The sequence below is a fragment of the Hippocampus zosterae genome, chromosome 9 (assembly GCF_025434085.1).
Source record: "Hippocampus zosterae strain Florida chromosome 9, ASM2543408v3, whole genome shotgun sequence".
In the NCBI taxonomy this organism is placed as follows: domain Eukaryota; kingdom Metazoa; phylum Chordata; class Actinopteri; order Syngnathiformes; family Syngnathidae; genus Hippocampus; species Hippocampus zosterae.
Window position 1 is genome coordinate 24,217,995 of NC_067459.1, and position 12,823 is coordinate 24,230,817.

The 12,823-nt window shown below is 44.5% G+C and overlaps 2 protein-coding genes and 1 long non-coding RNA gene across 5 annotated transcripts in view; 1 reads left to right on the plus strand and 2 right to left on the minus strand.

The window, feature by feature from the left end:
* pigu (phosphatidylinositol glycan anchor biosynthesis, class U) overlaps window positions 1–12,823 on the minus strand; it is a 97,330-nt gene that overhangs the window by 30,089 nt on the left and 54,418 nt on the right. The gene's annotated exons all lie outside the window — the stretch shown is intronic.
* pck1 (phosphoenolpyruvate carboxykinase 1 (soluble)) lies at window positions 4,585–9,159 on the minus strand. The gene is made up of 8 exons (XM_052076307.1): window positions 8,936–9,159; window positions 8,203–8,591; window positions 7,940–8,127; window positions 7,700–7,862; window positions 7,397–7,621; window positions 7,187–7,318; window positions 5,660–5,755; window positions 4,585–5,518 (listed from the first exon to the last, which is right to left on the minus strand). The coding sequence occupies exons 1-8, from the start codon at window positions 9,157–9,159 to the stop codon at window positions 5,061–5,063; spliced, it is 1,875 nt and encodes a 624-aa protein (XP_051932267.1). The 3' UTR covers window positions 4,585–5,060.
* On the plus strand, window positions 9,170–11,769 carry LOC127607760 (uncharacterized). Its single transcript, XR_007964136.1, has 3 exons — window positions 9,170–9,364; window positions 9,888–10,630; window positions 11,183–11,769. It is a non-coding gene; the product is annotated as an uncharacterized LOC127607760 (long non-coding RNA).

A 12,823-nucleotide genomic window follows, 5' to 3' on the forward strand; every position in this document is an offset into this window, starting at 1 on the left:
ACTACATGCCGTAATGTTAGCATGGTCGCTAAAGTTAGCTTGGTTGTGGTGCGTTTGACCCACTTGGAAGAGTCGCGGCGGGTAAGACAAGACCGGACGGGTTCTGATCAGGGATCCTGCAGTGCCGATGATGTCATGTTTTTTTGCTGTATACTGATTGGTGGAGGAGGTGGAAGGGGTGGGGTTCTTCCAAAGGCTCAAAACAGGTGACAGCAATGTCAAGTTTGGACAGGATGCAATTAGATTGAGGGGGCGTGTGTGTGTGTGTGTGTGTGTGTGTGTGTGTCTGCGTGTGTGTGTTTATTCGTGTTCACATACTCAAACTTGTTTTTGTGAGATTATGGTACCATTGGTTTAAAGTCAGAACATTGCCCCCCCCCCCTCCCCTGCCTTTTGTGTGTGTGCGCGCATGTGTTTCCTGGGAAAGCGCTGCTGCTGTCTAGACTGTAAACCAAACACACTGAGTAGACTAAACAAACTCAGCACACACTCACACACACCTGGTTGGCCTCTAAATTTACCCTCACCCCCTACCCCCTCACCCCCCTTCCCTGCATCACTTCCTCTTTGCGCCAGCGCTTCCTACTTCACCCGCTCATTGACAGAGCTCCTTCTGCAGTCTCCATGGCGATGTTTTTGTTTTTTTTTTAATGATGAGAATGGCCAGTGCGGGCTGTCAATCATCCTGTGACACGCCTCCCTCATGGCCTGAAAGATGTTTGGATCATGACTGACACATGATGATGATGATGATGATAATGATTTTGTAGTGAGAGTGGTGCAATACATCCACTGTTTGCCTTTTTTTCGTGCTAGTTTAGCTTAGCATTGTTGCTGTAGTTTGTAATGATTTTTCTGCACACATTTCCGTGTCATTCCGTCCGTTTCTTGTGTCCAATCATCACCGAGATTTAAACTTTTGTCAAAGTGTCTTTTGCGCTAATCACGGCGTCTACACACATGTGCCTTCTGCATTTTTAGCTTACTCTGCATGATCTTAAAGCAACAGATTGCCTCCTATGTTTTTTTTGTTGTTTTTTTAAAGGAAGAATAATCATTAGTTTGTCAAGTTGTGATGCTGCGTTTGCTAGCCGCTGGGAATTTGGAAAACTTTCACTTTGAGCTCAAAACATGGTGAAGATATCTCAAAATCAATAAATAAATAGGTGATATAATGCCCTATATTCACTTACTGTTATTCTAAGTTCAGAACTGTCATAAAAGTGCCCAACAAACAAGATAAGCACTGTACCATAAAACTAAAATAAAGTACAACTACTCACTCGCTCAAAATCTCTGACAAACACAGACTGGGAAAATAAAAAGCCAAGGAAAATCAAAGCACACACAAGAGGCATCTTGCAGGTCGATGACTTGAATGCCTTCCTTTTTTTGACCTAGTAAATTTCTGTCTGAACTTGAAATTGTTGAGATTGATATTGGAGGTTCGGCTGTCGATTAACTTGCAGGTCGATTATGAATAAAATGCGCTGAAATGTGTTGTGGAAGGCCAACTTTTGAGCGCATCTCTCTGGCACTTTCCCCTGCAAATTGCCGTTTTCCAAGTTTTCTCCAACACAGCATCAGTGTTGTGTTGAAACGCTGCCCAAACATCAAACATTTGACGTGGACTCAAATGTCTCCTACAATTTCTACTTTTCTTAAGAGCTTTCGGAAAATGTTTTGGACGAGGGTTACACGTGGGGAAGTTCAGCACAATCTATTCCTGTTTGCTGCCTTTTTGAAAAAAAGTGATTTTATTTTGACAAGGAAGAATCATGTGGCTCTTTTTTGTTTGTTTGTTTGTGTGTTTGTTTTAGGGCCCGACCTAAATGTATGTATTTATTTTTTTAAATAAGGCCGATGCAAATTCCGATGTTTGGCCGAATAAAATTCCGAAAGCAAATGAATCAGCTGATCTAATTGGAAAATGATGAATAAAATAACTTTTTGTTTTGGTTTTTTGAATAATTTACAGGCAGATCATTTGACTGTTGTGTTTAACTTGAAAACTGAGAGAAAAATTGGCAAAAACTGGCAGATTTTTTCATGTTTTTTTGGGAGGGGGGTGATAATGATTTATTTTATAATGTGTGTATATATTTAAAAAAACTAAACAGACAAAAATCGGCCGATTTTACAAGTACTATTCTCGGCTGAATAAATGGTCGGGCCCTAGTTGTTTGTTGTACAACATTCCCAAGTTGACGCATGTTCGATTTTGCATTCAATGTGTACTCGTGTGACGTTCGCGTCCATGTTGTCGCCAAGAAAAACAAAACTGTTCTTGTTGTTGTATGATGGTTGGAATCATTTCAATTTGGTATCTGGTCGAAATAAATTTCTTTTGTACAAACTTTTGTGTGCTTTTTGCCTTTTTGTAAGCTTTGTGCACGCAAGGGTTGAAACTGGACTTGCTTTGGATATTTGGCAGGAATAAAGTGTGTTAATGGCAATTAAATACAATCACAAAAAATGTAACGTTTTTTCTCACACTTTATCGTTCAATTTTCCAGCTCCTGACCTGCACACCTTGGCCATCTTGGGTTAGCCTCATTTTCATTTCATCACTGTTCATATGTTCATAAAAACGTCTGCTCGTATCCAGCAGGTGGCAGGCTCGGGCCACATTATGAGGAACACAAACTGAGATCTTTTGCATATCGACTTCCTCCCTTTCACATTTCTCCGCCTGTTCAAACCATTCCAACTTTAAATTATTTTGCTGGATCGGACCATTTTCGGAACTATTTATAATGTCTCCCAAAATTCCCAAATTAAGAGCTATCTTACACATACCTCCACATTCTTCTTTTCTTGATCAATTCAAATAATTCCAATTTCAAAGTGATCAGCTCAGCAACCTTCTAACTCCCACAATCCCCGAACATAATTCCTGCTCTTTCATATTTTCCCCATCTACGCTACAAGTCAGGTCATTGAATTCACGAATTCCATTGTCTGATTGCGGTGTGACGCGTCGATTGAAACGAAACAGAATGAGTAGGTAGGTATGCATAAACATGTTTTTGTAAGAAGTAGACCTTGTTCCGGTTGTTGTGTGTGTCGGAAGGCAAGACGAGTGCTGTTGAAAACATGTCAGTGATTATTAACTTTGTCCACCGTCATTATCTTTACGTTACACAATACGTGAGAAACAACAACACTCAAGAACACGTTCACCACTTCATTGTTGCACCTTCCATTTCATGATGCTAGCGTAGTTTTTCATGAACATCAGTTTTTGTCATCAGTATAAAATATAAGATAAGATAAGAAAAACCTTTATTAGTCTCACAATGGAGAAATTCCCAATTCACAGCAGCAAAGTTATGAAAGTAAGAAGTAGAACAACAAAATATAGGAGCTGCTGGAAAGGCAGCCACTCTCGCGGCGCCATTTTGAAGTCAAAATAACAAAAATAACACAAGACAACACATAGGACACAGACAGTCGTTCAATCTTCACCAATTTTCTGCATACACTTGATTGTCTGAAGCAGTTCTAGATGAAAGAGGAGAGGATCAAAGTGTCCTTTCACCAGTGGATCAGAGACGTCATGCTGAAAATGTGCACACGTCTGCTACAAGCTAAGTTTTGAAAGCAAACGCAAAGCTGTAGCATCCATTGACGAAAAGAGATTAGTTCACTTCTCCTGTCCCACGTAATCCGCTTCAAACTCCAAGCCGCGACTCCCAGCTCCAAATCCGCATCGGCACTCCGCGCCAACGCTCCTTTCTTCTCATCGTCGGCTCCTCAAGACCTCCATCCATCCAGCTGCAGACCGTTCAACAGCACCGATCTCTCCGCTGAACAAAGATTAGATTCGTCCTCAAAATATCTTCTCCCTTTAAATTTCCGCTGGTTGCTGTAATGTGCATTGTGGAAAACAACGTTGTTTTTTTTTTAATGGCATTCTTATATAGTCTTTGTAACAATTCTGCTCCTTACATTGCTAATAGGGTTTGGATGTGACCCCAATAGCACAACAACAGGCAGGTATCGTTGAAGCCAACACTTGGCGTAGTTTATTGAAGAGTCTTCGCAAAGTCACACAGGGGGAAGCACAAGCACAGCACGAGCACAAATTCAATTGTAAATATTCTTCATGGTCAACAAAGCCTATTTGCACCTCTTAAGATCAGAACTGCATCATTTAGTTGCTCCATTGGAGTTGGGGAGATTTTATGCCACTTTTTTTCAGACCAATAACAGTACAAATATTTACAGGTACCCGTGCCAACAACTGCCAAGGAGGACTTACTCAATGTCAGATTGTTATTATTTTTTTGCCATAAGGGGAGTAGTGGACTCATATCGGCAACCTCCATGAGGACAGATATCTTAAAATAAGGCAGGAATCAGCCTGAGCTAGAAACCTGGCATCGGTAGTCTCTCATCCCTAATTGGAGTGCACTAAGCCATTCAAAGGCCTCATCTGAAGAGGGTGATGCACAAATTGCTTCCAAATCAATTGTTTTTCATCGTTAACAGAATGTGGCCAAAGATTTTCTTGTACCCTTTGTTATAAGTCACCAATGATATGTTGTTGTTCTGCTCGACGAACGAAACTACACAGTCAAATCTTGGTACAGTATCTCCAAGTGTTTATTACATTCGTACAGTCAAATGTTTTCAAATCAGATTTCCACCAAATCTCAGAAAAATGGATGCACAGTGTATAAAAATAAATTAAGTCAGAAAATAAGAGAAACAAGAAACCTGAAGTGAGCCATGGATGTTATTGAAATATAACTTCCATCAAATAAATGTAGGCAAATCAAACAGTTTGGTGACTAAACCGCTAGCAGTTAGCGCTGGATGCGAACCACTCAGTCGGAATGTCACGAATTCCGCTGTTCGTAGTTAACATTGATGGCTGACCCCGCAGTCTCTATTATGAGTTGGCCTGGAATGTATAACCCTCCTCCTTTCCAGATAAACCAGGATTCACTGTGAAATAGATCACTTTGATTTACTTGCAGTTAGCCGAAAATGATTAGCATGCTAAAGGAAGGTTCCCAACATTTAGAATTTTCTCGAGCTACATTCCTTTTTTTTCATATTTGGTTGACCCTCTGCCGAAGGAGTTCCAGCTGCCTTGCCACCTCGTCAGGAAGGTCGTCGTTCACCTGTGTGGTGAAGTACTTCCCAATCTCTTCCACCTCCTTCTGCCAGAAATCCCGGTCCAGAGCAAAGAGCTGTTCCAGATCTACCAGCTCTCTCAAGCCATCCAGGTGTAAGGAATGACGGCATGGTAGGTATCCCACGGCGGAGGGCATAGCTCCGGCCTCGCCGTTCAGTCGGCGGAACATCCAATCCAAGATGCGGATATTTTCACCAAAACCGGGCCAGAGAAAACCAGCGGTGGGGCTTTTGCGGAACCAGTTGACATGGAAGATCTTGGGCAGCTTGACATTGGGTTGCTCTGCCATGCTGAGCCAATGCGACAGGTAATGCCCGAAGTTATAGCCGAAGAAGGGGCGCATTGCGAACGGGTCATGCATGATCTCCTTGCCTGGGACAAGGAATGATGAGAAGTCAGTTGACTACCATTTTTGGTGTGACTTCTTGTCAGTCGGTGGGATTAGGTCATGTGTACAAGTCTTGAGTAAGTCTCAAGTCTTAACATTTGAGTTAAGCGTCTTTCAAGATCTACCTTTGTGTTCTGCTGCAGCAGTAGCCTCTGAACGCATGGCGGCTCCGACAAAGACACCGTGTTGCCAGCTGAATGCTTCGTAGACTAGTGGGACACCTGAAACCAGAAAGATACCTTCAGTCATGGATATTACTGATGCCTTAAGGCTCCTTTTAAATCGACGGTATAGTTAGATTTCTCTGGTCCAAATTTGTTTTTGATCTGTAAATTGGATTCCTTCATTATAGTGGCTTGTATTCAGATTGTTAGGCAGGGGCCAGCCAGGAAGCCTCCTCAGCCAGGGTGCTCTGCACCTCACACCTGAGACCCGTCAGCTCATCACCCACCTGTTGCCCATCTGCTCGTTTGGACTGGCAAAAGAGTCCACTGGTGTGGTGACGTCACGAACTTGCACTGAGGAATGGTCTGTGAGTCAATTTGTATCAGTTCAAACGAGCAGATAGGCAACAGGTGATGAGCTGACGAGTCTCAGGTGTGAGGTGCAGAGCACCCTGGCTGAGGAGGCTGCCTGGCTGGCCCCACCCTAACACAGATTGCTTTTACGGCTGTGTAGGAGAACGAGGACACACTTGAGGAACTGCAAATGTCTAGATATTCTCTTGGTGGAAGTAGAAGAGGTAGCTGGAGACAAGGAAGTCTTGGCTTCCATACCGAGACTGAAGTCCAACCATGACCCGGATAAGTGGAAAAAAAATGTATGGAGGGGCAATGCTAATGTGTTTCCCAGAGTGCAAACAAAAGCCAGCGACAGGACTCCTTTGGGGTCAAACCTGATGCCATCATGTACTGGTTGTACCAGATAAAGTTTGGATTGCTTTTACAACTGTTAAGAGTGGGGAGTAGAAATCTAAATTGAAACTGTACCAAGACCTAGCATACGCCTGAAGGACTAGGTTTAACCTAAGAGGATTTGACTGGAGACAGGAAAGTGTGGTTTCCCTACTGACACCTCTCTGCCCTCCATGTCCATCCATCCATCCATCCATCCATCCATCTTCTACCGCTTATCCGGGCCCGGGTCGCGGGGGCAACAGCTTTAGCAGGGAAGCCCAGACTTCCCTCTCCCTAGCTACTTCTTCCAGCTCTCCCCGGGGGATCCCGAGGCGTTCCCAGGCAAGCTGGGTGACATAGTCTCTCCAGCGTGTCCTGGGTCTTCCTCGGGGTCTCCTCCCAGTGGGACATGCCTGGAACACCTCACCAGGGAGGCGTTCAGGAGGCATCCGAATCAGATGCCCAAGCCACCTCATCTGGCTCCTCTCGATGTGGAGGAGAAGCGGCTCGACTCGGAGCCCCTCCCGGATGACCGAGCTTCTCACCTTATCTCTAAGGGAGAGCCCGGACACCCTGCGGAGAAAACTCAGACCCAAATACATTGAACAGTACGGATGAATGGCTATCTCTAATGTTTCACTGCCTGACAAATTGCAGAGGACGGACGGCACCAGGAGTCCAATCAGGGTAAATTGTAGCAAACCGGGCTGAAAGTCACACAAATCTTATCTGGAACTCAGACTCTTTCCTCCTCACCTTCAGGCCGGCGTCCCCCAAAGATGATGGCTTCGATGGGGACACCTTCAGGTGATTCCCATAGTGGGTCAATGATGGGGCACTGATCGGCCGGAGTACAGAAGCGGGAGTTGGGGTGGGCGCAAGGTTCTCCTAAACAAACAAGGGGAACGTATCCCAGCTCATCATCTTGCATTTTTGGCCTTTTCTGCTGTTTTCATCATCTCCCACCATCCTCTGGGCTCCAAGGTTTGTTCTTCCATGAAGTAACGGTGACATCCTCGGGCAGAGCTTCGTCCATGCCCTCCCAGTGCACGCCTCCGTCGCTGGTCTCTGCCACGTTGGTGAAGATGGTGTTCTTGGCAATGGTGGCCATAGCATTGGGGTTGGTCTTGGCGGAGGTGCCGGGTGCGACTCCAAAGAAGCCGTTCTCTGGGTTGATGGCTCGCAGGTGACCTAATGAGAAGGGAATGATGGGAACAATAAGAAAACGAGACATCCGAAAGGGGCGGCGGGCTCCTGATGGTTCCTAACCTTGGTGGTCAAACTTCATCCAGGCAATATCATCTCCCACGCACTCCACCTTCCAGCCGGGTAGTGTAGGGCTCAGCATGGCCAGGTTGGTCTTCCCGCAGGCGCTGGGGAACGCTGCCGCCATGTACTTTTTCTGGCCTGCAGGGTTGGTGATGCCCAGGATCTGAGCAACACACAAAATTCAGTACCGATTCTGCAGGGTGGGTTCTGGCAGGCAAACAAGAACATTCAGTATTTTACCAGCATGTGCTCTGCCAGCCAACCTTCCTCCTTGGCAAGGCGTGAGGCAATGCGCAGGGCGAAGCACTTCTTGCCGAGCAGGGAGTTCCCACCGTAGCCGCTCCCGAAAGAGATGATCTGCCGCCGCTCTGGGATGTGGGCGATCAGGGTCTGCTCTGGGTTACAAGGCCAGTTGTTCACCAGAGGCCCTGAAGACAAGGCGACATGCAGCCTTACTTCCTTGGAGGACGCCTTGAGTCACGCCGTGAGAGAAGTCGACATACTTTTAAGTGGAAGTGGGCAACCGACAGAGTGCAGACAACGAATGAAGTCGTCAGTCCCAAGAGCGGCCAAAACCGCCTTTCCCATGCGGGTCATCACCCTCATGCTAGCTACCACGTAGGGCGAGTCCGTCAACTCCACGCCAATCTTGGACAGCGTGGATCCAACTGGTCCCATGCTGAAAGGGATCACATACATGGTGCGGCCCTTCATGCAACCCGGGAAGCGCTGAGCGACAGCTTTGTCTAATTCCTCCGGCGACATCCAGCGGCCCAGCTGGCTGATGCCGCCCTCCAGAGGGGTCGGCACCGTATCGCGGCGGTCACCGGTCACGATCACCGTCCGGCTCTCCACCCGGGCTACGTCCCGAGGGTCTGTCCTGGCCAGCCAGCTGCGGAGGGGAGAAGCTCAAGTTGAAGGGGGAAAAAGTATTGAAACACCTACAAGGTGTGAAAAGTGAAGTAAATGCATCAGAAAAATAAAAACAGAGTTGGGACAAAAAGTATTCTGGCACCAACTGTGGAGTTAGTACAAAGTATTGGGAACTCAAACGAGAGGAAAAATGGAATATGGACATGGAAATGTGGGAATTGTCTGCTGTTGCGAGGGGATTGTTCTGACTGGTTTTACTGGTTTTCTTTCTGCCCTGTTGTACAGGAACAAGCAAAACATCCTGGAGAGCCTCGACATGCCAAATTCCGTGCAGGCTTTGAACATTTTGTGCACTTCACCTACCAGTTGTGATATTTGCGCAACTTCTTGATCATGCCCTGCTCCTCCAGTTGGGCCAAGATGGTGCGGTTTTCCTCGTCGGAGCCATCGCAGATGTGGATGGCGTCCGGCTGGCAGAGCGTCACGTTGATATCCACAAACTCCCTGACGGCCGGGCTGAGGGCACTCAGCTCGCCCTGCAGCACCCGAGGCACGTCTCGCTTTGGAGACTGTAGCTGAGGAGGCATCGCGATCGACTCTGAGGGGTAGTAGTGGGGGGGTCAAAGATGTCGTGACAAACATGAACTTATAAACTAACTATAGAAAGGAAAAAACAAAAGAAACAAACCACCTAATTAACTAACCACCTCACATCATGAAGAAGTGGCATATCAAACTGACCTGGCAACGAATCAACAAATAAAGTAACCAACAAGTAATACCAGTTGTCACGTTCCGTGCCTGCCTGCAGGGGGCGGGCTTTCTCTCCGCCGACTGCACACCTGTTGTTCATTTTGGGATGATTATGCTTCCTTTATTAGGAGACTCCGGCAGTTTACTCACTGCCGGAGAATTCCACGCCGTGCCATATTGCTCTCGCGCTCGATCTCGCTATTTTGTCATTTGACCAGTTGCCTTTTTGCCTTACGGCCGTTACTCTTGTTATTCGCGTTTAGCTCCTAGATTTTGTATTACTCGTATTTCCGCCAATTCAGGCCCTCCTCCCGTTGTTTTGTTTTCCGCGAGCGTTTTCAGTTGTAGTATCCTTCTTTGTTATTCCTGGTCCTTATTTGACCAGCGTTTTGTGTTACCGTTTTTTCCTGTCGGGCTCTTTCTGTTTTTTGTCATTAAAGACACTCTTTTTCTTTGACAAGATTTTTTCGTTGTCTGTTCTCCGGGGATCCAACCCTTTATTTCATTGTTCTGCACGGAGCGATAGTTATCGCTTCGCGCAGAACGTGACACCAGTAACCAGTAACTAACTACTGGGCAACAAACTTCCGCTTTGGAAGACAGGTGAGCCACGATTGGTTGTTACTTGAGCCCTGAGCAACTTGATGTCATTTTCAGTTGACAGAAAGATGGCTAAAAACGGGTGGATTTTGCTGCTTAACTCGTATTCATCAAACACAATATTAATCAGACTGCCCTGTTTAAACTAGCGGAGGCGCTGTGAACATTGTATTGTAAAGGAAACATTGGAGTTGACTTCCCCTTTAAGAAACCAAGAAAATAAAATTACAAGTGATAACACAATGTGATACGTGTACTGAAAAAGTATGGTGACTGACCTGAATTCTGATCGTGTTTCCGCTGCTTATAGTGATGTCATCCACCGTTTTAATGCCTGTGTGTGTCTCACTGAGGTGCGCTCTTTTTATTCTCTGGGACGTCCCCTCATGAAGGTGGGGCCTGGCCCGCCCCGGCCAGGGTTGCGGCGAGCCTCCTGTGCGTACAGGCCAGTTGTTCTATACGGGGTCAATGATTCAGTCCAGGACGTTTAGGCCGCTGACCGAAGGGGTTTGATGAAAACTTTACAGCCTATTGATTATTGATAATCTTATCTGCGGCCCCCAGCTGCCGCACAGATAAAATATCCCATGATGAGCAGCACTTGCCTTTGAACATTGACCCACTCTGACGTACGTTGATGGCATGACTACGTCACTGGATGGCCCTGGGCGTCTTGTTACCTGAGCCAATTGAAAAGATTATACAGTACATATTGTATGTATCATTTCATAGATAGAATAAACATGATGCATTCTGTGGTTGCCTTTGTTTTTGTTTGTTTGTTTGTTTTGCACATTTGGTTGTTAAGTAATTCATTTATTGTTTGTTTTTTGTTTGTTAGTGAATCAGTCAATTTATTTGTTGTTTGTGAGATGGCTATTTAGTTGGTTGATTAGTTCATTTGTTCACTCTGTGTAATTAGCCAGTTAGTTACTTTGCTTGCTCACTTCTTAATATGTTCACTATTTAGTTATTTAGTTAGGTAGGTGGGTAGCTAACTAGTTTGTTAGTGAGCCAACTCGCTCGTTCATTTTTGGGTTAGTCAGTCAGTGGTCTTTATTTATGTATGTATTTATTCAGTTATTTTTGTCTCTATTTGTTTGTATGGGGGAATTACTCAACAGATGCAGCGTAATAAACTGTCATTTAAAAAACAAAAATCTTGGGGTGTGTGACAGTTGGCACCCACTGTGGTAATTTGCATTAGCATCCCGGTCTACAGGTGAACAGACTTGGTTCTCTGTGTCTTATTTCCAGGAAGGAAGGTGACACGATCACAACACGGTCACGCCAATGATGCCACACACGGAGCGTGTTATGTAAGGCCCTCAACGCTGTGGTTTATGGACTAACCTCTCAATTGCATCATTCATCAAGTTGTAAAAGAAAACACAAAACATCCTCTGAATCTTTACACCGCTAATTAAAAGACTTTGGAGACACTGCGAGTGCTTACATCAGCACAAGACATTGCAACTGGACTCGCCAATAGTCAATCGCTTCAACAACACCAAACACGATTCTGAAACGGACCAATTTTTAACCCAGATGATTTTCAATTCTATTTATTTTCAATCCATTTTTTTAATTCTAAGGATTTTTAGCTGTAATCATTTTGAACCGTGAACTTAGTTTGTTAGCTAGCTTGTAACTGTGTTTTTTCATTTATTAGTAATCTTGTTGGTTTGTCAGCCAGTTTGACAGATCTAGCAGTTTGTTAATTTGTCGCCTGGCTTATTTGTTGAGTAATTTCTTAGCTAGTTTGTTCAATATTACGTTAACGACAGTTAGCTTGTTGTTCAATAATGGGTTAGCTAGTTAGTCAGTTTGTTTGCTATTTTTTTTTTATTTTAGTTTTTAACCACAAAAAACATTAAACCATTTGATTGTTTATCGGTTTGTAAATTAGTTACTTCTTTTGTTAATAAGTTTATTAGTTGGTTAGTTTGACTCCTCTTGACTCCAACATCAGCATCCACTACATGCACATCAAACAGTGTTGAAATGCAAACACAAGGCAACGTATAGCACGCACACACATACAAGGTTGCTGACGTCAACGTGTGGATCAAGGTGCACATTTTACCACTGATGCGCAAGTACCGGTACAGTATATGGTTCAAACAAACATGTTGTTCATGTAAACTTTTTATTCATAATTTTTCAATTATGAGTCCATCCGAGGTTGGACTACAGCCTGAATTATTATTGCGTAATTTGTCAAAAAGTCTCGTTATTGGTTCGAAGACTTCAATCTAAATTCTGTGATTTTCACTTGCTGTACATGCTGTACTATTGTCCAAGCGCCATATTTTCACTTTTCACTTCATGTCCGTCGAATTCATGTACATTTGATAGGAGCGCCACTCTGAGTTCATCCTGTGCAACTGCACCTATCTCTTTTGATGTACAGGTCAAAGTTGACTCTCTTGTTTCTCACTGTTGCCATGGTGATATAATGCAGCCACGGTGACAGTAAACAGGTTAGTCTGTGTGTCTTACACACACATGTTACATGAGCCGGCCCGGGAGGCACTGCACCACGTCACACACACACACGCACACACGCACACGCTGTTATTGCTAATATAAGAAAAAATAGGGAGAGGCTATCTCTCCTTTTTTATTCATTGCTGCTCCACTGGGATTCACTAAATCATCAAATTATTATTTCAGAAACTAGAAAGGTGATAAGAAATTGCTCCACTGTTCAATATTTTGTTAAAAAATATGTAAACATTAAATCAGGGGTGTCCAAAGTCGGTCCTCAAGTCTGACTCTAAACTAATTCACCTAATTGCTATGAATTAATCCGATAAGTGACAATAATTAAATATATATTTTTGTAGATTTAATTTGGCCAAAAGTAGTCAAAAGGTTGAGTCAAAAGGTACAACT

Bases quoted from the DNA above. Each gene is read 5' to 3' on its own strand.
- pck1 (XM_052076307.1), bottom strand. From the start codon at position 9,159: ATGCCTCCTCAGCTACAGTCTCCAAAGCGAGACGTGCCTCGGGTGCTG. The intron at 8,592-8,935 runs GTAGGTGAAGTG...TCCCCTCCGCAG, and splicing joins TTGCGCAAATATCACAACTG to CTGGCTGGCCAGGACAGACC. The intron at 5,756-7,186 runs GTGAGGAGGAAA...TTCTGGTTTCAG, and splicing joins TGGGGGACGCCGGCCTGAAG to GTGTCCCACTAGTCTACGAA.